Source organism: Carcharhinus amblyrhynchos, unplaced genomic scaffold, assembly GCF_965287045.1.
Source record: "Carcharhinus amblyrhynchos unplaced genomic scaffold, sCarAmb.v2.hapA scaffold_38, whole genome shotgun sequence".
Taxonomy (NCBI): domain Eukaryota; kingdom Metazoa; phylum Chordata; class Chondrichthyes; order Carcharhiniformes; family Carcharhinidae; genus Carcharhinus; species Carcharhinus amblyrhynchos.
The window spans coordinates 7175811-7198716 of record NW_027649779.1 but is presented as its reverse complement, the minus strand read 5'-3'; the positions used below and the strand labels follow the sequence as shown (position 1 = coordinate 7198716).

Here is a 22906-nt window from a genome sequence, read left to right as displayed (position 1 = left end):
AATGAGAGAGGAGAGCACATTCCATAGAAACTTGTCTGCTTTGAATTTCTATTCTGTACTGACAGATATTTTTAAAATTCTTTTTACAGGATATTGGAAGAGGAGAAATCACTGACAGAAATCTCAGACATGATGTGCACATTGAACAAAATCACTCGATTCCTTGGTACGTGAATATCGGAGAAATGTTTGACCGGTCTGTAAACTTCAAAAAGTTTTAAACATTAGTGTGGATGGGAAAGCACTGACACACACACACGCCCGAGTGAGAGTATTCCAGTGCACTGACTGTGGAAAGAGCTTTCACCACTTACACAGCCCGACATCCATTCACAGTGCGGAGAAGCCACACACGTGTTTTCACAGCTTCAACGGGTTGTCCAGACTTCAGGGATACAAGGAGACTCAAAACATGGAAAAACCGTGGATATGTGTGGACTGTGGGAAGGGATACAGAGCCCCATCAGAGCTGCAAGCTCATCAACGCATTCATACAGGAGAAAGACCGTTCACCTGCTCTTGGTGTGGGAAAGGATTCACTCGGTTATCCACCCTCCAGTCACACCAGCGGGTTCACACTGGGGAGAGGCCATTCACCTGCTCTCAGTGTACGAAGGGATTTACTCAGTTATCCAGCCTGCAGAAACACCAGCTAATTCACACTGGAGTGAAGCCATTCACCTGCTCTGAGTGTGGGAAGGGATTTACTCAGTTACCCACCTTGCTGACGCACCAGCGAGTTCACTCTGGGGAGAGACCCTTCATCTGCTCTGAGTGTGGGAAGACATTCAGTCATTCATCCAGCCTGCAGACACACCAGCGAGTTCACTCTGGGGAGAGGCCGTTCACCTGCTCTCAGTGTGGGAAGGGATTCAGAGATTTATCCAACCTGCAAGCACACCAGCGGGTTCACACTGGGGAGAGACCGTTCACCTGTTTTCAGTGTGGGAAGGGATTCACTCAGTTATCCACCCTGCAGTCACACCAGCGAGTTCACACTGGGGAGAGACCATTCACCTGTTCTCAGTGTGGGAAGGGATTTACTCAATTATCCAATCTGGAGACACACCAGCGAGTTCACAAGTGACTCAATGGGTTGGATTCTGCTGTTGTTTCTGCTCTCAATTACATCGAGGACTGGATTTTCTTCATTCCCATAGTTGGTCAATGGGGAGAGTTTCTTTCTGCTGGACTGGCTGGTCTCAGCCTCCAGTGGGCTGATGCCCTTTGAGTCTTGTTGCAAATACCTGGTTTCAAATTTCACAAGGATCACATAGTGACAGGGTGTTAGGAAGGTCAGAGATATTTAGTCAGCATTTCTGTTTGAAACCCTCCCAAATGCCTATCCAATTTCCTTTGTAATAGTTTAGTGTTTCCACTTCCTTGACCCTCGTAGGCAGCGAGTTCCAGGTCATTACCATTCACATTGCATCAAAATATTCTTCCTCACATCCTCCCCTATATCTCTGACCCAAAACCTTAAATCTGTGTCCCCCCTCGTTCTTGTCCCATCAGCGAATGGGAACAGCTTTTCTTTGTCCACCTTATTTAAACCTGTCAGAATCTTGTCCACCTCGTTCAAATCTCCTCTCAACCTCCTTTGCTCCAAGGGGACCTTCCCCAGCCTGACATTGACAATAAAGAGCAAACAGTATATGTTAATCCCTGAAATCAAATGGGAATATTGAATTTCTCTGTTAAAGATATTATGAATATGTTGTCCTGGACAATAAAGGAATTGATTAATTCACTTTGGATGTGGTTGAATGGAATGTATCAATCTGGAATCCAACTACATTCTTGAGAAAGTCTGGAATGTGTCGATGAATGAATAAATTGATCACTTTCTCTTGGAAATACTTACATCTTTGTCCATGAACTTTGTTTTACAGAAATCCACATTTGAAATCCTGGCCACTACATGAAATATCAGCACCATAACAGCAGGAGATAAGAAAGACAGACACTCACTTTGATCTTTAAGAATGTGTGAGATGATTTTGGGATTCGGGTGTGAGTGTGCAGATATGATTTGTTACATGTGAAAAATCACAAGCGTAAATTCATGGTGCATTGGAGTGAAGAGCAGGTCCCAGTGATCCCCAACATCTCTGCTGCCGGTCTCCAGCCAAGTCAATTCACTCCACATGATATCAAGAAACAGTTGGAGGCAGTGGATACTGCTAAGGCAATGGGCCCTGATAACATTCCAGACTTGTGCTCCACAATTGCCGGTTCCATAGCCAAGCTCTTCCACTACAATTGCAGCACTGGCATCTACCCGGCAATGTGGAAAATTTCCCTGTACACAAAAAGTAGGACAAATCCAACCCAGCCAAATACTGCCCAATCAGTCTACTCACAATCATCAGTAAAGTGATGGAAGGGGTTATCAACATTGCTATCAAGCAGCACCTGCTCAGCAATAACCTGCTCAGTGACTCCCAGTTTGGGTTTCACCAGGGTCAGCTCCTAATCTCATTACAGCCTTGGTTATATAGAACATAGAACATTACAGCGCAGAACAGGCCCTTCGGCCCACGATGTTGCGCCGACCAGTTAAAAAACAATGACCCGCTAACATAAACCAATCCCTTTTCGTCCATAAACCTATCCACGGATCTCTTAAATGCCCCCAAACTAGGCGCATTTACAACCGCAGCAGGCAGGGCATTCCAATCCCTCACCACCCTCTGGGTAAAGAACCTACCCCTGACATCCGTCCTATAACTACCCCCCCTTAATTTAAAGCCATGCCCCCTCGTGCTAGCTTTCTCCATCCGAGGAAAAAGGCTATCACTGTCCACCCTATCTAAACTTCTAATCATCTTGTATGTTTCAATAAGATCCCCTCTTAGCCGCCTTCTTTCCAGCGAAAACATCCCCAAATCCCTCAGTCTCTCCTCATAGGACCTCCCCTCCATACCAGGCAACATCCTGGTAAACCTCCTCTGCACCCTCTCCAAAGCCTCCACATCCTTCCTGTAATGTGGGGACCAGAACTGCACACAATACTCCAAGTGCGGCCGCACCAGAGTTGTGATCGAGTGCAGCATCAAGGAGCCCTAGTGAAACTGGAATCAGTGGGGTATCAGGAGGTAAACTGTCCACTGGGTGGAGTTATACCTGGTACATAGGAAGATTGTGGTTTTGGAGTGTCAGTCATCTCAGCTCCAGGACATCTCTGCATCAGTCCCTCGGGGTAGTGTTCTAAGTCCGACCATTTCAGCTGCGTTGTCAATGACCTTTCATCTATCATAAGGTTGGAAGTGGGGACGTTCCCCGATGATTGCACAATGTTCAGCACCATTCACGACCCCTCAGACACCAAAGCGGTCCATGTTCAAATTCAACATGATCTGGACAGTATTCAGGCTTGGGCTGACAAGTGGCAAGTAACATTTAATGGCAGGCAATGACTATCACCAATAAGAGACAATCTAATCATTGCTCCTTGACATTCAATGGTGTAACCACCACTGAATCCCCCACTGTCAACATCCTTGGGGTTACCACTGACCAGAAACTCAACTGGACTCACCACATTAACACAGTGCCTGCAAGAGCAGGTCAGACCTAGGAATACTGCAGTGAATAACTCATCTCCTGACTCCACAGAGCCTATACACCATCTAAAAGGCACAACTCAGTTGTGCGATGGAATATTCTCCACTTTTAAAGTCTTAAAGTTTATTTATTAGTCGCAAGTAAGGTTTACATTAACGCTGCATGAGTTGCTGTGAAATTCCCCTAATCACCACAGTCTGGCCTCTGATCGGGTCAATGCACCTAACCAGCATGTCTTTCAGAATGTGGGAGGAAACTGGATCACCCGGAGGAAACCCACGTAGACATGGGGAGAATGTGCAAGCTCCACACAGACAGTGACCCAAGCTGGGAATCGAACCCAGGCCCTGCAGCTGTGAAGCAGCGGTGCTAACCACTGCACCATCGTGCAGCCCATTAACTGGCACCACAGCTACAATCATCCACTCCCTTCACCGCTGTGCTCAGTTGCAGCAGTGTTTACTATCTGCACTGCAGCAATTCACCAAAGATCCTCAGACAGCACCTTTCAGATCCATGACCACTTCCATCTAGAAAGACAAGGCAGCAAATAAATGGGAACACTACCACTTGCAAGTTCCGCTCCAAGTCACTCACCATCCTGACTTGGAAATATATCGCTGTTTCTTCGCCGTCACTGGGTCAAAATCCTGGAATTCCGTCCTAATGGCATTGTGGGTCAACCCACAGTACATGGACTGCAGTCATTCAAGAAGACAGCTCACCACCACCTTCTCAAGGGCAACTAAGGATGGGCAATAAATGCTGGCCAGCCAGCGATGCCCATTTCCCATGAATAAATAAAAAAAACAGATGAGTAGTTAGTCCTGGGAATGGTTCAGTTATGAGTTCCCTGCTATTCAAAACCCCAGGAAGGTGCCATCCGTGTTTCTCAGAGGTAGTGACTTTTTCTCTGTCAGCCCCAGGATCACGGCCATTTGATCACGGGCATTCAGTCTCCGATCTTCGGGAAAGCGTTCTCCAAGGCAGCCTTCACAACACACGATAGCATAGAGTCGCTGAGCAGAGATTGATAGCCAAGATTCATGTCATACTATCTGTAACCTCCATAACTTGCCTGGGCTTGCAAAATCTCACTAACTTTCCTGTCTGGAGACAATACACATCCCTTTAACCTGTGCTTAATGCTCTCTCCACTCACATTGTCTGTACCTCTAAGTCTTGATTACCTGTAAAAACTCACATTCCAATCATTATTTTGTAAACTGAGTTTGTGTTTTTATATGCCCTGTTTGCGAATAGAACTCCCACTCACCTGACGAAGGGGCAGCAAGCAACCCGAAAACTACTGGTTTTTGCTACCAAATAAACCTGTTGGACTTTAACCTGGTGTTGTAAGACTTCTTACTGTGTTTACCCCAGTCCAACGCCGACATCTCCACATCATGAGCCCCAGAATTTCACGTTGTCACCCACTTCTCTTGGATCGATCATTGACTTGAAAGTGTGGAGTTGGTAGAGTTTCATTGATGAGTAAACTTGCCCCAATCAATTTTTAAAAGTTGCATATGATCAGTAAACTTTGATAGAATTAACTGATTTGGTGTCTGAGTCTTTGCTTGATGGTTATATCTCTCCAAATTCAAACGCTTCAAAAGGACAATTTGGGTTCCATAATTGGGCAGTGTACAGCCAAATTGGAACAATGTAACAGATTAAAAAAAAAATCTTTTTTAAACTGATAGTATCTTTGTAAAAGTCAGCAGCCCCAGCCTTCCCTGAGGGTTAAATGCTCTCAGTTCTGGGATTATTCTTGTGACTTTCTTTTGCTCCTTCTCCAGTGCCTTTATTTCAACACTGCTGCCTCACAAATCCAGGGAGACAGGTTTGATTCTGGCCTTGGGTGACTGTCTGTGTGAAGATTGCACATTTCCCTTGAGTCTGCATGAGCTTGTTCCAGGTGCTCCGGTTTCCTCCCACAGTCCATTGATGTGCAGGTTAGGTAGATTAGCTATGGTAAGTACATGGGGTTACAAGGATAGGGTGGAGTAGACCTGGCTGTGATGAACTTTCAGAGAGTTAGTACAGACTCAATGGGCTGAATGGTCTCCTTCTGCACTGGAGGAATTCTATGATTCTAAATGGAGATCACAACTGTTGACAGCATTCCCAGTGTATTATAATCACGCTTCTAATCAAGTTGAACATAACCTCCCTGCTGTTCAATCCCTTGGGAATGGAACCCTATATATCGGCCCCAGACTTAGGAAAGATGTGACGTTCTTAGAGAGGGTGAAGAGGAGATTTGCAAGAATGGCATCTCACATCCTTAAGAAGTACCTGAATCAGCACTTGGCGAGTCAAAACATTTAAGGCTATGGGCCAGATGCTGGCAAATGGGATTAGGTAGGAAGTCAAGTGTTTCTTGCATGTTGGTGCAGACTCAATGGGCTGAAGGGCCTTTTCTGCATTGTACAATTCTATGATGAGGCAATTCAGTTAGTTGGAGAGACTGGAGCAGCTGAAATTTCTCTCTTTTGATCAGTCAGACATCAGGGCTTGGAATAGGGCCGTTAGTCCACTGATTCAATGCTGGATCTCTGCAGGTCAAGCCCCTGCCCTGTTCTATATATTGACAGATCCATGCTCACTGCTTCCTGTCCTGGACACAGTAAGAAGTCTCACAACACCAGGTTAAAGTCGCAAAAGCCACTAGCTTTCGGAGCGCTGCTCCTTCATCACGTGAGTGGGATTTCAGTTCACAAACAGGGCATATAAAGACACAAACTCAATTTACAAAATAATGGTTGGAGTGCAAGTCTTTATAGGTAATCAAGTCTTCAAGATACAGACAATGTGAGTGGGGAGAGGATTAAGCACAGATTAAAGAGATGTGTACTGTCTCCAGCTGTGAGCAATAGGTAAAGATGTTGTTAACACATATATTTGTAGAGCATAGAGAAATAGCTTGAAGTTAAATAGATTGGATATAGTTAGGCATATTGATAACCCACTTTATGGAAACAACTGTGAGTTTAGTCACAAACATAGGACATAGGGTTCGATGCTGCTAACACAGCAATAATTAGGGATAATAAAAAGACTGCCTGTAATGTAGAGATAACATCAGAGATGCGATGTGCAGTGAAGCATACACCACATCCTGCAGGAATGTAAGAGGCCCACGTTATAAAAAGCAAATGGTCTGCAAGATGTGTTGTTTATACAACTAAGCATAAAAGGGGGAAGGGGTCACTGAGATAGTCGGGACAGCAGTGATTAAGTTGGCAAAGGATTGATTACTGCCAATCTGAACTGGACATGTAACAGTATTGGATAAGATGGATGAGTTTGCTAATGCACTCTTGTGATAACAGGAGACATTGTTAGATGGGATAGGAACTTAGGGCACCTCGAGCCAATAGGAGAATGTCAACACATAGATGGGACAGGGACCACCAATTAGGAGAGAACATCACATTGCAAAGCCATCACAATGCTTGTAAAAAAGGTATAAAATGTGCTGTAAATCTATGTGAGGTGTGCCTATTTCGCTAGACACCCGGTCTTGCAAGAACGTCAAATAAAATCTTGCTCCTTCAGAACTTGACTTGACTAAATTGTTTAACTGTGAGCTGTGTTTCTCACACAGCCAGGCCAGTTTGTGAGATTTTGCAAGCCCAGGGAAGTCATGCAGGTTACAGATAGTGTGACATGATCCCAAGATCCCAGTTGAGGCTGTTCTCACGTGTGCAGAACTTGGCTATCAGCGCAGAGACTGGGCTAACAATGTGTGGAATGCACAGACTGAGGAGAGACTGAGGGATTTGGGGTTGTTTTCACTGGAAAGAAGGCGGCTAAGAGGGGATCTTATAGAAACATATAAGATGATTAGAGGTTTAGATAGGGTGGATGGTGATAGCCTGTTTCCTCGGATGGAGAAATCTAGCACGAGGGGGCATGGCTTTAAATTAAGGGGGGGTAGTTATAGGACGGATGTCAGGGGCAGGTTCTTTACCCAGAGGGTGGTGAGGGACTGGAATGCCCTGCCTGCTGCAGTTGTAAATGCGCCTAGTTTGGGGGCGTTTAAGAGATTGGTGGATAGGTTTATGGACGAAAAGGGATTGGTTTAGATTAGTGGGTCATTGTTTTTTTTAAAAATAAGACTGGTCGGCGCAACATTGTGGGCCGAAGGGCCTGTTCCGCGCTGTAATGTTCTATGTTCTATGTTCTATGGGTGGGGGCGGGGCTCCCGGGTCCGCGCGCCTGAACCTGGAGACGTCACCGCGGAGCAGAGTGATTACTATTTGTTGATTCAGGCAGGGCTCCATTGTGCCGTCACGATGACTCAGAAGGGCGTTCACAGCACACAGTGGCAGCAAGATCACTGGTTACAGAAACAAAACACTGCGGATTGGACATCAGCTCAGCGCAGCTGGCGGTCAAAGCCCCGCCCACCCCCACGTGGGTTCGGGTTCCTTCCCCTCATTGTCTACATGCGAGACATTGACCAATGGCAAGGCGTGGAAGACCGGATGGGCGCTGGTCCTCCAACCAATCAGAATTCGGACTTGTGTGCATGGCTGTCTGGAGCTTCCTCCATTGTTGCCCAGCTAAACTACTGCTCCTCTCTGTCTGAATGAAGATTGAGTTTCAGACCGATTAATATTGTACTGGAGCTACCTTAGATATTTCCAGGCATTAATCTCTCGCGTATCAGGGTCATTAGCCTTTGGATTTCTCTTCCACAGGGATCAGTGGAAGCAGACGGCCATTGAATATATCCCAGGGTGAGTTACACTGATTTTTGATTGATAAACAAGTCAAGCGTTATTGGGAACAGGTAGGAAAGTGGAAAGAAAGTTAAGAGGAGGAGGGATTTCCTCACTCAAGTATGTGGTGTAGCTTTGGAATTATGCTATTCCAAAGTACTGTGGAGCCTCAGTCATCAAGAAATTTCAAGCCAGAGATTGATAAGTTTTGAGATATAGAAGATGTTGAGGCATCAAGCCATCTGGGGGATAGTATGGGAAATGGTGCTGAGGTAGATCGGCCAATTCTCAATCAATGGTTGAGGCTGAAAGGCCAACTGCATTTCCAATTTCTTATAATTTCTGTGTACTGGACAGGAAGCAGTGAGCATGGATCTGTCAATCAGCCTCAATCAGCACCTTCAGGAAAATTGGGAGTGTGAATATTAGATACAGCAGGATGAAAATGGAGGGAGAGTGTGTGGGATGGGGATTTATAGCTTTTGGGGAATGAGAGAGGAAATAATACTCCATAGAAACTGGAATTGTGTCTTCTGAATTTCTATCCTGTTCCAAAAGTGATGGTTTTAATAAACTTATTTTACAGGATATTGAAAGAGGAATCACAGGCCCAAATCTCAAACAACACATCTAGATCTGACAGTCGTATTCCTTGGGAGCTGGATATGATTGGCCTTTCAATCTAGAAGGAGAAATGTTTGTCCATCTGTTGATTTGAAAAGATTTCAAACATCAGTGTGACTGGAAAAGCTCCTACACTCAAATTAAAGTGTTCCACTGCACTGACTAAAGAGCTTTAAGCAGTTACGCAGCCTGAATAAATATCACACCATTCACATCAGGGAGAGTGTGTACTAATGTTGTGGACAAAGCTTCCACTGATTGTGCACCTAAGAGAGCGGCAAGGGCATCTACACTATGGAGAAACCATGGAAATGTGTGGAGTGTGAGAAGAAATATCGAACCCCATCTCAGCTGGAAGCTCATCGGCGCAGTCACACTGGGGAGAGGCCATTCATCTGCTCTCAGTGTGGGGAGGGATTCTCTCGGTTATCCATCCTACAGCAACACCAGCGAGTTCACACTGGGGAGAGGCCATTCACCTGCTCTCAGTGTGGGGAGGGATTCACTCAGGCATCCGCTCTGTGGAGACACCAGCAGGTTCACACTGGGGAGAAACCATTCGTCTGCTCTCAATGTGGGAGGGGATTCACTCGGTTATCCCAGCTGCAAACACACGAGCGAGTTCACACTGGGGAGAGGCCATTCACCTGCTCTCAGTGTGGTGAGGGATTCACTGACTTATCCAGCTTGCGGTCACACCAGAGAGTTCACACTGGGGAGAGGCCCTTCATCTGCTGTCAGTGTGGGAAGGGATTCGCTCAGTCATCCACCCTGCAGAGACACCAGCGAGTTCACACTGGGGAGAAACCTTTCACCTGCTTTCAGTGTGGGAAGGGATTCAGTCAGTCATCCAATCTGCAGATACACCAGCAGGTTCACACTGGGAGGAAACCGTTCATATGTTCTCAGTGTGGGAAGCGATTTACTCTGTCATCCACCCTGCAGAGACACCAGCGAGTTCACACTGGAGAGAAACCATTCATCTGCTCTCAGTGTGGGAAGGAATTCAATCAGTCATCCAATCTGCAGACACACCAGCGAGTTCACACTGGGGAGAAGCCATTCACCTGTTCTCAGTGTGGGAAAGGATTCAGAGTTTCATCCCAGCTGCTGAGACACCAACAGGTTCATGAGTGATTCTAGGGATTAGATTCTGTTGCTATTGCTTCTGCTCTCAATCACATCCAGAACTGCATTTTGTTCATTCTCACAGCTGATCAATGGGGAGGGTCAGAGGGTTTCTTTCTGTTGGACTGGCCGGTCTCAGCCTCCAGTGGGCTGATTCTCTTTAAGTCTTGTGAATAACTGGTTTCAAATTTCACAAGAATCACAGAGTAACAAGATGTTAGGAAGTTCACAGATATTTAGTTAGCATTTCTGTTTGAAACACCCCCAAATGCCCATCCAATTTCCCTTATAATTGTTTATTGTCTCCACTTCCTCCACCCTCTTAGGCAGTGAGTTCCAGATTATTACCATTCGCTGCATCAAAATATTCTTCCTCAGAACCCTTGCATTTCTTTTGAATAATTGTGTAAGCTGTCTGTATCTGTGAGTTGGAGCTGAGAGTTGTATTAGGGTGATGTCTCTATGATTACTGTATTAGAGAGCTGTGGCAGAGCTGTGACTTTGAGCTGTATCACAGGAGGGTGCTCTTCCAGAGCTTTCTCTGGGGTAGTTCCCTCCAGGCTTGAATCATGAATAAACTATTGTAACATGTTCCTGGGTTTCTGTGGTTAGTTGGAAGAAATACATCACAACAGGAAAATAAGGGAATTGAAATAACTGCCCTTGGATGTGGTTGATTGGAATATATCAATCTGGTGTCCAACTACATTCTAGTGAATGTCTGGAATGTGTAGATGGGGTGAGTAAGTTGATCACTTTCTTTGGGAGATATTCACATCCTTGTCCAGCAACTTTGTTTTAAAGAAATCAACACTTGAAAGCCTGGCCACTATGTGAAATATCAGCACCATAACAGGGGGAGATAAGAAAGACAGACACACTTTGATCATTTCATTCGTGCATCTGAGAGTTAAGAATGTGTGACATGATTTTGGGATACGGGAGTGAGTGTGCAGATATGATTTGTTACATGTGAAAAATAGCAAACCTAAATTCATGGTGAGATGGAGTGAAGAGCGGGTCCCAAACACACACAGCTACTTGAGACACAGCAGGAGATGAAATGGTTAATGTGACCAGGGGATTGAGACAACATTGTGACACCATCAAGGCATTGACACACACACCAGAGGGAAACTGAGTTCAAAACAATCAGGATCCAATTAAACATACTGCACATGCTCACAAAATGAGGAAAAACAAGAGAGCCTTGAATCCTAGATGTCACCTGGGTGTCAAGGCCACCATGTTTTCATTGTTTAGCATGGGAATGCTGACTCCCTGTGCCAGGGACAGAGCGTGGGAAGATAATTCTTTGAGAGTTTGACATGGCTCGGGTAGGTACAGATGGTTCAATGATAGGTTTTATAATTGGTCCATTCAAACGTTAGCTCAGCAATAGACTTTGTGGTGTAAAAAGTATAAGAACAGATTCCCCGAATGCAGAGATTTGTCAGAGTTTTACATTTTGCATTGACTGGTGCCATGGTATCTGGGGCAGAGCAGGGAGCATTTCCGTGGAGATGCTGCTTCTACCCAGAGTGTAATGGTAATGAACAAAGAACAAAAACAGCCCGGGAAACAGGGCCTTCGGCCCAACGAGCCCGCGCTGCCATCTCAACACCACCAGTCCCCCCCTCCACCCACGACCCTTGTCTAATGTTTTATGGCCATCCAGATTGAAGGAAACTGATTTAGGGACAATTTATTATTGCCAATCAGCCTAACAGCACATCTTTGGGGTGTGGGAGGAAACCGAAGCACCCGGAGAAAACCCACGCAAGCACGGGGAGAATGCGCAAACTCCCACAGACACCGGCCGAAATCCATGTGTCTGCACAGCAATCAGCGATGGTCACTGAGCTGTCGTCTTGCTGCTGCACTTTGATACTACGGCTCAGACATTAGCCTGTGTCAGCTCTTATTGATACTGAATAAAATCTAACCACTGTCACCAATAAGGATTATCACTGGGAATCATTTCAGAGTTTGGGAAAAGGGGAGAAAGGGTTAATTGACTCCCTGAACCCCATTTTCTAACATCACTGTGTCAAAAATACACAGGTCAAAAATGACCTGTGGGTCGTTTGCACCTTTTCCCCGTTTCTGTGTGGGTTTCCTTCCCCAGTCTGAAAGATGTGCTGGGTTAGGGGGCATTGGGCCGTGCTTAAATTCTCCCTCAGTGTTACCCCAACAGGAATGTGGAGACTAGGGCAATTCTCACAGTAACTTCATTGCAGTGTTAATGTGAGCGAACTTATCACTGACACTAATAAATAAATTTAAACTGAAGGTCTATCTGCCGCTGTGACATTGCACCCTATTGTTTAAACACTCTGCAATGCTGAGACTGGGGAGAGGAGTGAACACAGTGAAAAGTCTGACAACACCAGGTTTTAGTCCAACCTATTTATTTGATAATATACTCGCAAGCTTTCGGGTTAGCCCCTTCGTCAGGTGACTTTTTACTGTGTTTACGCCAGTCCAACGCCGGCATACCCACATCGAGAGGAGTGAACAACAGGGAGCAGCATTGCAGCTTCTCTCCCCCCATTGAAACTGGGATTGTTGCTCCATCTGCTGCACCATCCCCACCACATCCACTGGGGGGCAATCTGGACAATGGGCTGCAGGCAGACCTCACTGCGCCTGCGCCACAATCACTCACCGCCCGCGGCCATCTTGCGTTGCCAGGGGAGATGGCCAGCGGCCATCTTCCGTTGCCAGGGGAGACGGCGTCCCGCGCGCTGCACTGCGGGGGAATTCCCCTACCGCACATGCGCCCAGGCAGTTCCATTTTAATCTTTTAATACTTTGAATCTTGATGATTATTATTCACATCCTCACCCGTCAGACTTTCGGTTCCTTCTCCATTCGGGAACATCGTTTCTGTTTTTTATTCCGTCTGTTTTTCAATCACACCCGCGCGGTGCGCTCTGGGAAAATACTACAGCACATGCGCGGTTCCGCCACCTGCCTCTTTGTAAAAATATGTATTTTATTTAATTTTAATTCCGCACCGGGCGGGATTTCCGGGTGGGAATTTCTTTCACTTTCTACATTTCTGAACCGTCGCTTTTTCCTCGACGGGGGGAGGGGCTGATGGTGACATCACGGTAATATGGCGGCTGGCCCCGCCTCTCTTCAGGTCCCGGATGTTCCGCCAACGAGCAGCGGCTGGGCCGGAGTGGGCAAGAGGTGACACTAGGCGGAGCAGCGCCTGGGCGTGTTACAGCGACCCCCGGTGGCCAGGAAGGGAAATAGCAGCAGGACAGTCTCTGCCCAAAGGCTTCCCCAGTTCAGCTGCTCAGAGACACTGGGAACCTCTTCAACTGGAAACTTCAGCTTCTCACATTCACCCGCTGTGTTCAGTCATTGTTTAATAGACAAGCTCTGTAGTGAAATCAGAAACAACTTGTTCACATTAAAAGGGGATGGGAATAAGAACATAAGAACATAAGAACATAAGAAATAGGAGCAGGAGTAGGCCATCTGGCCCTTCGAGCCTGCCCCGCCATTCAATAAGATCATGGCTGATCTGTCGTGGCTCAGAATCTGGACCATTCTGCTCAAAAGGCTCTACATGCCTTGAAATTTCAATTGAAATGTTCAAGATGAGAATTTATCGATACAAGTCATGTTGTATGTGGAACGCTCATGATGCCACAGTAAATCAGTACAGACATCTCACAGAGTTGTGTGACTGGAGAAGATGTCAGAGATGGAATGGTTAAATATAGAGCTACAGGGTCTGAAGCTCAGTTTTGGGTAAAGAAAAATGGCAGTACAAAGAACAGAGAAAATTACAGCACAGGTGACCTTCGGCCCTTCAAACCTTCACTGACCATGCTGCCATAAGATAAGAACATAAGAAATAGGAACAGGAGTAGGCCATCTAGCCCTTCGAGCCTGCCCCACCATTCAATAAGATCATGGCTGATCTGAAGTGGATCAGTTCCACTTTCCCGCTTTCTCCCCATAACCCTTAATTCCCTTGTCTGTCAAAAACCTATCTACCTGCGACTTAAATATATTTAGCGAGGTAGCCTCCACCGCTTCAACTGGCAGGGAACCGCCAGATGCAAATGGTCACCAAAAGCACGTGATTTTTTTTCATTCAATGTGGCAGCAACAACAAGTAGGTCAAATGCTTTGAGTGATCATTTGCAGACACCTCGTTATTCTTGAACTCCAGTCTGCCGGCAAGAAAGTAGTTTCAAAATATAATTTTCCTTCCAATTATCTACTGCACCTACATGCTAACTTTAAGCATTCCTCATACAAACGCATCTATTATATTTTTAATATCAACATTTATATTTTTCAGCTCATCAAACATGTTCTGGTCTTTCTATGTTTTTCACGAAGAAGAATATCTTTTTGCTGTCCAATATTGCACCTGACCTGCCCCTCCACTCTGCTTCCTCGTCTTACTCCATCTGCTTTTTTCGTGCAGTTTATATTGGCTAAACTTTGGGGAGAGGCTCCAGCGAAAATTGAACTCGCGACCCCCGGTTTACAAGACCGGTGCTCTAACCACTGAGCTATGGAGCCAAATGCTGTCTACTCCGCGCGGTACGAGTAGCATTATCAGTGGATTGAGGAGCAGGATGGGGTTTCAGGTGGGGGATTTTTGATGAATGTGGAAATGTCTGAGGTGGAGAGCAGGAAGTTAAAAGACGCAACTTGAAAGTGACATGATTTGACATGTGTGCTGTGTGTGTATTTGACATGTATGTTGTGTATCTGACATGTATGTTCTTCAGAGTTTATCGTTAGTGTTACATCTCTGTCTTCTCCAGCTCCGATGCCAGTTCATCCAGCTGCAAGATTTAGATGTTGTTCCCTTCACAGACGCTGTGGGGCGTGTTTTCATTAAATGAAGAATTGAACAAAAAATGATTCACTCCGTGACTGGGAATCGAAACCGCGTCACGGCGCCGATCCTGATCACTGGACCTTCAGTGTTGCTGATGTGAGAGATTTGTAATGAATTGACCATCTCTGTGCCCATTGCTTTATTTCCAATACTTTTCAACAAAAATAAGTCACGATGAGAAATGACGGGAAGAGAAAATGACAGGATTTGAACCTCAGTTAGAAAGTCCCAATCCATCCTCTCGGCAGGGATTGCAGTCTCAATGTTGGCAATTCTGTCACTTATATCGACAAACAGCCATTCAGCCTGTGTTCCTGTCTGTCTTCTCGATCGGAGTAGCTCCGTTTGATAAAGTGTCATCTGGACTCGAAACGTCCGCCCTTTTCACCCCTTACAGGTGCTGTCAGACATTGGGAGATTTTGGAGCATTTCCTCTTTTCCCATCCGCAGTAATTTGTTTTTATCACTGAGTACAATTGATTGAGATTATTCGAAGAAAGTTGAAAATGATGCATTAATGAATGGGCAGAAATCATTGTTCCCTTAGATATTTGCCAGATGAACTCTTTTAAGTTTTGGTGTTCGGGACAAGTTGTACAATCAGATTGAAAGTAACGGTTATCTTCCTGAATTCAGTGACATGGGATCTCAGTCTGACTATCGGAACCTGCAGCAACACAGCGCAGCTGAACATTGCAGTCAGGCAGATTCGCTATGCTGAGCTTCCAGTTGTTTCTGTAGTGTAGTGGTTATCACGTTCGCCTAACACGGGAAAGGTCCCCGGTTCAAAACCGGGCAGAAACTGTCATTAAACTGTCTCGTGTGGTGGAAGAGAAAATTGTTTGATCTTAGTTTGTTGCTCAATATGAACCGACGTTCGATGTTAAACACGCTATCGTTGATCTGAAATCTCCCTACAATACATAAATATAAATACGCTATTTTGACGAAAAGACGGGGAAGTTCGATTTTGACACCGAGCATCTATCCGCATCTCGTTCAGTCTACAACAGATTTAATGGGTTTATAGGAGCAGACTAATATGGTTAATCACCATCTGAAATATCTGATAGTAGTGTGCGCTCAAAAAGACAGATACAAGTGATATTGTAAGTGAACTAGGGGAAATGGCGTGCATTTCACAGAAGAATTTTTTTTTCATTTATCGTTTTTCATCACTAAGAAACAGGAAAAACCGTTCAGACAGATGAGGGAATCGAGACTCAGTGCGGATCTACTGGACTTTCCTGTAACGGACCGGATTTATGTGCCTGAATGCTTCAATCCCATAATAAAAATGGTGATCAGTTCCTTTCCCTCCCGTGGAATTCCCCCCTGTGTAAGAGACGTGGATTTATTTTATCTGCCCGTTCATAGGAGAAAGGGAATAACCAACACACTACAGCAGTGCTGCGGGATCAACGGAACTAAAGAGACTTGTATAGAATTGTAAACAGTGCGGTCATGCTGCAGCTCTGGAGCAGGTTTTCAGAAATAGAATTGTGGTCATTGACAAACTAGTTTAGAATATACTTAAGACCTACTGTCTCAGTCTCTGTGGCGCAATTGGTCAATGCGTTCAGCTATTAACCGAAAGGTTGTTGGTTCGAGACCATCCAGGGACGGAGTTTTACTATTTTCTCACCATCAGCATTCACAGTAAACAGTTGCCTCTTGGCAATGGGTCCGTGGGTGCCAATAAAACATACCTGTCAATTGTTCCCGGCTGTACTGTTATCTGGTGTTACCAACATTATTTAATGACGATTGATTTCTATCACATCACATGTGATAGAGCCCGCGCCGCCATCTTAACAAAGCATTTTTCCTACACCTCCCTTGACCCGAGTCTGTGCTTATGGTACCCCCATTGGAAACCAAATTCAGGGGAGAATAATTTAGGGGCAATTTGTTACACCAATCAGCCTAAGAGCACATCTTTGGGGTGTGGGAGGAAACTGGAGCACCCGGAGGAAACCCACGCAACCACAGGGAGAATGCACAAACTCCCACAGACACTGGCCCAAATCCATGTATCTGCACAGCTAGCAGTGATAGTCACTGAGCTGTTGTGTTGCCCATCTGCTGGTCCAGTTTTAAGCACACACTTCGACGCGAAGTACTAGGCCACTCTCGAAACATCCAACAGCAGCCCACGCACGACCCACCGTGTGCATGCCCCTCGTTAGACAACAAGGTGGACCGATACACCTGCTGAGTAAAAGAGACAAAACATCAACACATGTAGCATTAGATTTCCAGTAATGTCCCGAGGCTCTGACCCTCATTTAAAACCGTCCCCTGTAACCCTCCATCCCTGTTTCACTCATGTGCCTATCTAAGTAAACCTTAAACAAGTCCAGCGTCCCTGCCTCCACCACCTTACTTGGTAGTGCATTCCATATCCCCACGACCCTCTGTGTGAAAAACCTCCCTGTAGTATCCAAATTGCACTTCTCCCCCCTCACCCTTAGCTCGCGACCCCTCGTGATATTTGTCTCCAATCGAGGAAAAAGCCGGCCACTGTTTATTCTATCTATACCCTTCATTATTTTATACACCTCTATCAGGTCCCCCCTTAATCTCCGTCTTTCTAAGGAAAACAGCCCCAGTTTACCCAATCTTTCCTCATAACCCAGTCCTTCCAAACCAGGCAGCATCCTGGTAAACATCCTCTGCACTCTCTCCAGGGTCTCCACGTCCTTCCGGTAGTAAGGTGACCAGAACTGGACGCAGTTCTCCAAATGCGGTCTAACCAACATTCTGTACAACTGTAGCATTAGGCGCCAGCTCTTATACTCTATACCCCTTCCTATAAAGGCTAGCATTCTGTAAGCTTTCTTCGCCACTTTCTCCACCTGTGTTGCCACCTTCAGAGACTTGTGCACCTGCAGTCCCAGGTCCGTCTGCATTTCTATACTCTTAATTGGTCTACCCTTTATCCCTGCATTGTTCCTTCCAAAATGCATCACCTCGCATTTATCAGGATTAAATTCCATCTGCCATCTATCTGCCCAGTATACCAGCCTATCTATATCCTGCTGTGTCACCTGATAATCCTCCTCGCTATCCGCCAATCCTGCCATCTTTGTGCCATCTGCAAAGGCTTATGGCTTAGTGACTTGTGCCCGTTTCCCTCCGTGATGAATTCCTGCCGTGTGTTACCTTCCAAGTTTCACAGGAGCCACAGTGATGAGGTTGGTGGGTTTTGGAAATTGAAAGTGTCACATGAGCAGTTTGTGGGACTATTTCACCTCACTGTCTATTTCCTGTTCCAGCTAACACTGCTTTCATTGGCTGAAACAGTCACTTGCGCGTGAAATAAACGTGACAATGTGCAAGAAACTTGCATTTGGTGAATAAGAATTCCGAAATACAATAAAAAGCAGGTGATTCGTGGATAAATGAACATTTTAAAGCGTTTGTATCAGCTTCCCTGGTGGTTTAGTGGTTAGGATTCGGCGCTCTCACCACCCCAGCCCGGGTTCGTTTCCCAGCCAAGGAATGTAGATTTATTGCTGCGTTACTTCCCGGTCTGCAACTGTCAGAATCAATATTAGGGAGATTTCCTTGTTTGCGTCTGAATTGGAAAAGTCACATGTGAAGAACCAAAAAGAAAAGAAGAGAGCGATAGGCTAGAAAGGGCTGATGACACAAAATGCTGATACGGGTTAAAATCTGGCTGTTAATAGGGGAAAGTTTGTTGTTTCTGCCGACACAAATATCTCGCAGATCTGGGTTCAAATCTCTGATTCAATGATAAGAAAACATTTACTTAAATGAAATAGTAAACTCTCCCACCTCCAGTGAAGTGGAGGCAGTTTTCACTCAGAAACCAGTAACTGTGAGTTTAACAATGTGGGAAGGAGAAAGACTCAGTTTGAGCGGTGACATTGCGGGAGGAATGGAGAGCTGGAGTTCACCCAGAAAAGCAGCAAAGTTTCAAATCAATGGCGTCCAACGTTGGATGGCCCATTAACGGTGATAATTTAATGTTATTCAGCAGAATCACCACAGGATGGTTTATCACAGATTGATGCTAATACTTTGAATGGAGTGAACTGCAGTAACATTGAATGCAGTAGAAAGGGCAGCACGGTAGCACAGTGATCAGCACTGATGTCTCACAGCGCCAGGGACTCAGGTCCTCGGGTCACTGTCTGTGCGGAGTTTGCACGTTCTCCCCGTGTCTCCTTGGGTTTCCGCCGGGTGTTCCGGTTTCCGATTCAAAGATGCGTGTTTTGGTTTGATTGATCATGCTAAATTGATCCTAGTGTCAGAGGGATTAGAAAGGTAAATATGTGGGTTTACGGGGAAGAGGGCGTGGGTGGGATTGTTGTGGGTGCGGACTCGATGGGCCGAATGGCCTCCTTCTGGAGGAATCGAAAGAGGTAATGCAAATATACATTGTTTTGGTTGAAACAGCAGGTCAACTAAATGTATTTTCACTGCCATGTAAAAGCGGACCTGACATCTGCACTGAAATGTGATGAGGTTGGAAAAACTCAGGACGTTACATGGAAACAAAGATAAACCTTCACCTCCATCACCTTTCGTTAACATTGGGAATGTTTAGAAATAGAGGAAGTTTTTAAAAAGTGAAATCCAACAAGCAGGAAATAGAACAACACCTGGCAGGGTGGAATTGCGATGGGTATTTGGCCTGTTGCAGTTTGTGTGAATTGATGTTTGAAGACAGTGCGAGACAAAACGCGGATTCCATTTGCCGATAGCACAGAAAACCAGCAAGAGATTCCTACCGAAACCCGGGATTGAACCAGGGACCTTTAGATCTTCAGTCTAATGCTCTCCCAACTAAGCTATTTCGGCGAGCTGGTAGGATGGAAGCTTCCGTCTCCCAAATCTCTAAGGGAGCAATGATTTGGAGCTCTGCTCCTTTATCCGAGTGTTTAACTCGGCAGTCAGCAATTCACTGTGTGTGTGCTCTCGAAAGGGGCCACTTGCACACACTGCTTTACCCCAGTAACTTGTTCAGTTGGTAATGTTTCTGTTCGTTGTTCTTGACGAAAACGACACAGTACACATTTCTGCATCCAATCTGAGCTGTGAGACCAAAACTCAAATCCATTCTGGCAGCGGTGGGATTCGAACCCACGCCTCCGAAGAGACTGGAGCCTTAATCCAGCGCCTTAGACCGCTCGGCCACGCTACCACATGAAACATAGTCACAATAATGTCATTTGATGATAATGTTACTGAAATTCATTAAAAGCAATGGAGCTTGGAAAGGCCATCAGGAGGATTGAGCCTGCTCCTTCACTGATTCAGGTAAGTCTGAACTTAGTAATAATCAGAAATCATCTCACATCAGAAACACAATGAGTTGCACACAGTAACATGCAGTGAAGGGCCGGCATCGTTTAAACTGTCTCTTCCCAATTTCCTGCCAGAAATGACAAGCGAACCTCCAGTTGAATTTGCTCTGAGTCTGCACTTCAGGACACGAGGCGAAATTATGCTTTATATGTTCATGCAGGTAACAACTCACATGTATTTTCAGAGTTTCGATGGGAGCAATAAATTTTCAATTTCAGATCAATGATCTGAACAGCAGGGAAAGAGTCAAACTCTAACCACCAGACCAGCAGCTTACAGCGTGTTCTAGAATTTACTTTATCCACGCTGCTTTTGTTACTTTAATTTTCACACCAGACCACTTTCAACACAAACTGCTTTCTCCCGCAAAATAGCAGCTTCTGATTCAACCATGTTGTGTTCGGCCATTGAAAACATTACATGAACACTCCAGTATAATTATCACTTTCGCTTCTGACAGTTCGAAACTGAACAGAAATATTTCCAAATGTTTTTCAATGCAGATGAGGGAAACGTTTCATTAGTCAGTGTGAATATAAACGGTGAAATCTGACTCATGAGCACACAGATTTTACATTGCATCATCTCAATCGTTAGTACTTTGCAGTCTATCACTGTCCTTCTCTTTCTTTGTTTGTTATTGAACTGTTGCACATGTGAAATTTCCAGCTCCGTTGGAATCTTGCAAATCTCACTCAGCAGATTCTAGTAGATCTACTTTCGAACGGAGAGTAAATCAGATTATCATTAATGGTTTGCTGAGATCAAATAATTGCATCTTGAGGGGAATTGCTTGATAGAGCAGACGCAGCATGGTTTCGTTAAGGGGAAGTCGTGTCTGACAAATTTACTTGAGTTCTATGAGGATGTGTCTAGGGCGGTGGATAGAGGAGAGCCGGTGGATGTGGTCTTTCTTGATTTTCAGAAGGCGTTTGACAAAGTACCTCACAAGAGGTTATTGCAGAAGGTAAGGGGGCATGGAGTTGGGGGTAGGGTGTTAGCGTGGATAGAGGACTGTTTGTCAAATAGGAGGCAGAGAGTGGGGGGTCAATGGGTGCTATTCGGATTGGCGGTTGGTGACTACTGGAGTGCCTCAGGGGTCGGTGCTGGGGCCTCAGCCATTTACCATTTATATAGATGATCTGGAGGAGGGAACTGAGTGTATGGTGTCAAAATTTGCTGATGACACCAAGATTGGTGGAAAGGCAAATTGTGCAGAGGGTGTGGAGAGTCTGCAGAAGGATCTAGATAGGCTGGGCGAATGGGCCAGGAGCTGGCAAAGGGAATTTAATGTTGGCAAGTGTGAGGTGGTCCACTTTGGTAGGAATAATGGTAGGAAGGATTATTACTTACGTGGAGAAAAACTGCAGCAGGCGACGGTGCAGAGGGACCTCGGGGTCCTTGTGCATGAGTCGCAAAAACCCAGCTTGCAGGTGCAGCAGGTGGTCAGGAAGGCAAATGGGATGCTGGCCTTCATAGCGAGGGGGATTGAATATAAAAGTAGGGAGGTCTTGCTGCGGCTATATAGGGCATTGGTAAGGCCGCAGCTGGAGTACTGTGTGCAGTTTTGGTCGCCGTACTTACGCAAGGATATTTTGGCCTTGGAGGGAGTGCAGAGGAGGTTTACTAGGCTGATGCCGGAGTTGAGGGGGTTGAGCAATGAGGAGAGGCTGAATAAACTAGGCTTGTACTCGTTAGAGTTTAGAAGAATGAGGGGAGATCTCATTGAGACGTATAAGATGATGAATGGGATGGATAGGATAGAGGTGGAGAGACTCTTCCCACTCAGAAAGGACAGTAGGACTAGGGGGCACAGCCTCAAGATAAAGGGGGGGGGGGCGGTTTAGAACGGAGTTGAGGAGGAACTTCTTCACTCAAAGGGTGGTGAATCTCTGGAATTCTCTGCCCGTTGAAGTGGTGGAGGCTGCCTCGCTAAATATTTTTAAGAAGCGGGTTGATGGGTTTTTGATAAGAGAGGGGATTAAGGGTTATGGGGAGAGGGCGGGAATGTGGAGCTGAGCCACAACAGATCAGCCATGATCTTATTGAATGGCGGGGCAGGCTCGAGGGGCCAGATGGCCTACTCCTGCTCCTATTTCTTATGTTCTTATGTTCTTTTGTAATCTTCCTCAGCGGAAATGAAAACCACGCATCAGTGGGGAAGTGCTGAACACAAACCACTGGACGACCAGGGAAATCGTTGAACAGTGTTTTTCAAACTGACTTAACACAAATCCCTTTGATTCTTATTTTCATCTCAGAACTTATTTTTTCACTTCTGACACGTTCCTATTTCAACATGTCCTGTTTGGATGGAACATTATTGCCTCCTTCAGCCAATGACAACACGGATTGAGCTGGGTCACGGAATTGATAGTGAGGTGAAATGGCCTCATAAACTGCTGAAGGGTAGAATTGAGGGGGGAATCTGATCGAGGTATATACAATTCTAGATGAATTGATGAAGTAAAGATAGACCAAAACTTTCTTTTTATGGGGTAATCTATAACAAGAGATCACGTGTATAATTTGAGGGCCGGTAGATTTTAAACTGAGATGAGGAGGAACCGGGCCAAAGGGTTGAATATACCTCCATCGGCTTCGAATTCCGTTGTTCCTATGTTTCGATTTGTAAGGT

The 22906-nt window shown here is 45.5% G+C and overlaps 1 protein-coding gene and 5 non-coding genes across 6 annotated transcripts; 3 read left to right on the top strand and 3 right to left on the bottom strand.

Moving 5' to 3' along the window:
• Positions 1-10633, top strand: LOC145362440 (uncharacterized). Its single transcript, XM_080218466.1, has 3 exons — positions 1-1083; positions 5370-5413; positions 9196-10633. Exons 1-3 carry the CDS (start codon positions 413-415, stop codon positions 10059-10061), a joined length of 1581 nt encoding a protein of 526 aa, XP_080074592.1. The 5' UTR covers positions 1-412; the 3' UTR covers positions 10062-10633.
• Positions 10634-14533: 3900 nt separating this feature from the next.
• On the bottom strand, positions 14534-14606 carry trnat-ugu (transfer RNA threonine (anticodon UGU)). The gene has a single exon. It is a non-coding gene; the product is annotated as a tRNA-Thr (tRNA).
• Positions 14607-15662: 1056 nt separating this feature from the next.
• trnav-aac (transfer RNA valine (anticodon AAC)) lies at positions 15663-15735 on the top strand. The gene has a single exon. It is a non-coding gene; the product is annotated as a tRNA-Val (tRNA).
• Positions 15736-16482: 747 nt separating this feature from the next.
• trnan-auu (transfer RNA asparagine (anticodon AUU)) lies at positions 16483-16556 on the top strand. Its single transcript has one exon. It is a non-coding gene; the product is annotated as a tRNA-Asn (tRNA).
• A 3132-nt stretch (positions 16557-19688) lies between these two features.
• On the bottom strand, positions 19689-19761 carry trnaf-gaa (transfer RNA phenylalanine (anticodon GAA)). The gene has a single exon. It is a non-coding gene; the product is annotated as a tRNA-Phe (tRNA).
• Positions 19762-20022: 261 nt separating this feature from the next.
• Positions 20023-20104, bottom strand: trnal-aag (transfer RNA leucine (anticodon AAG)). Its single transcript has one exon. It is a non-coding gene; the product is annotated as a tRNA-Leu (tRNA).
• Positions 20105-22906: the final 2802 nt, after the last annotated feature.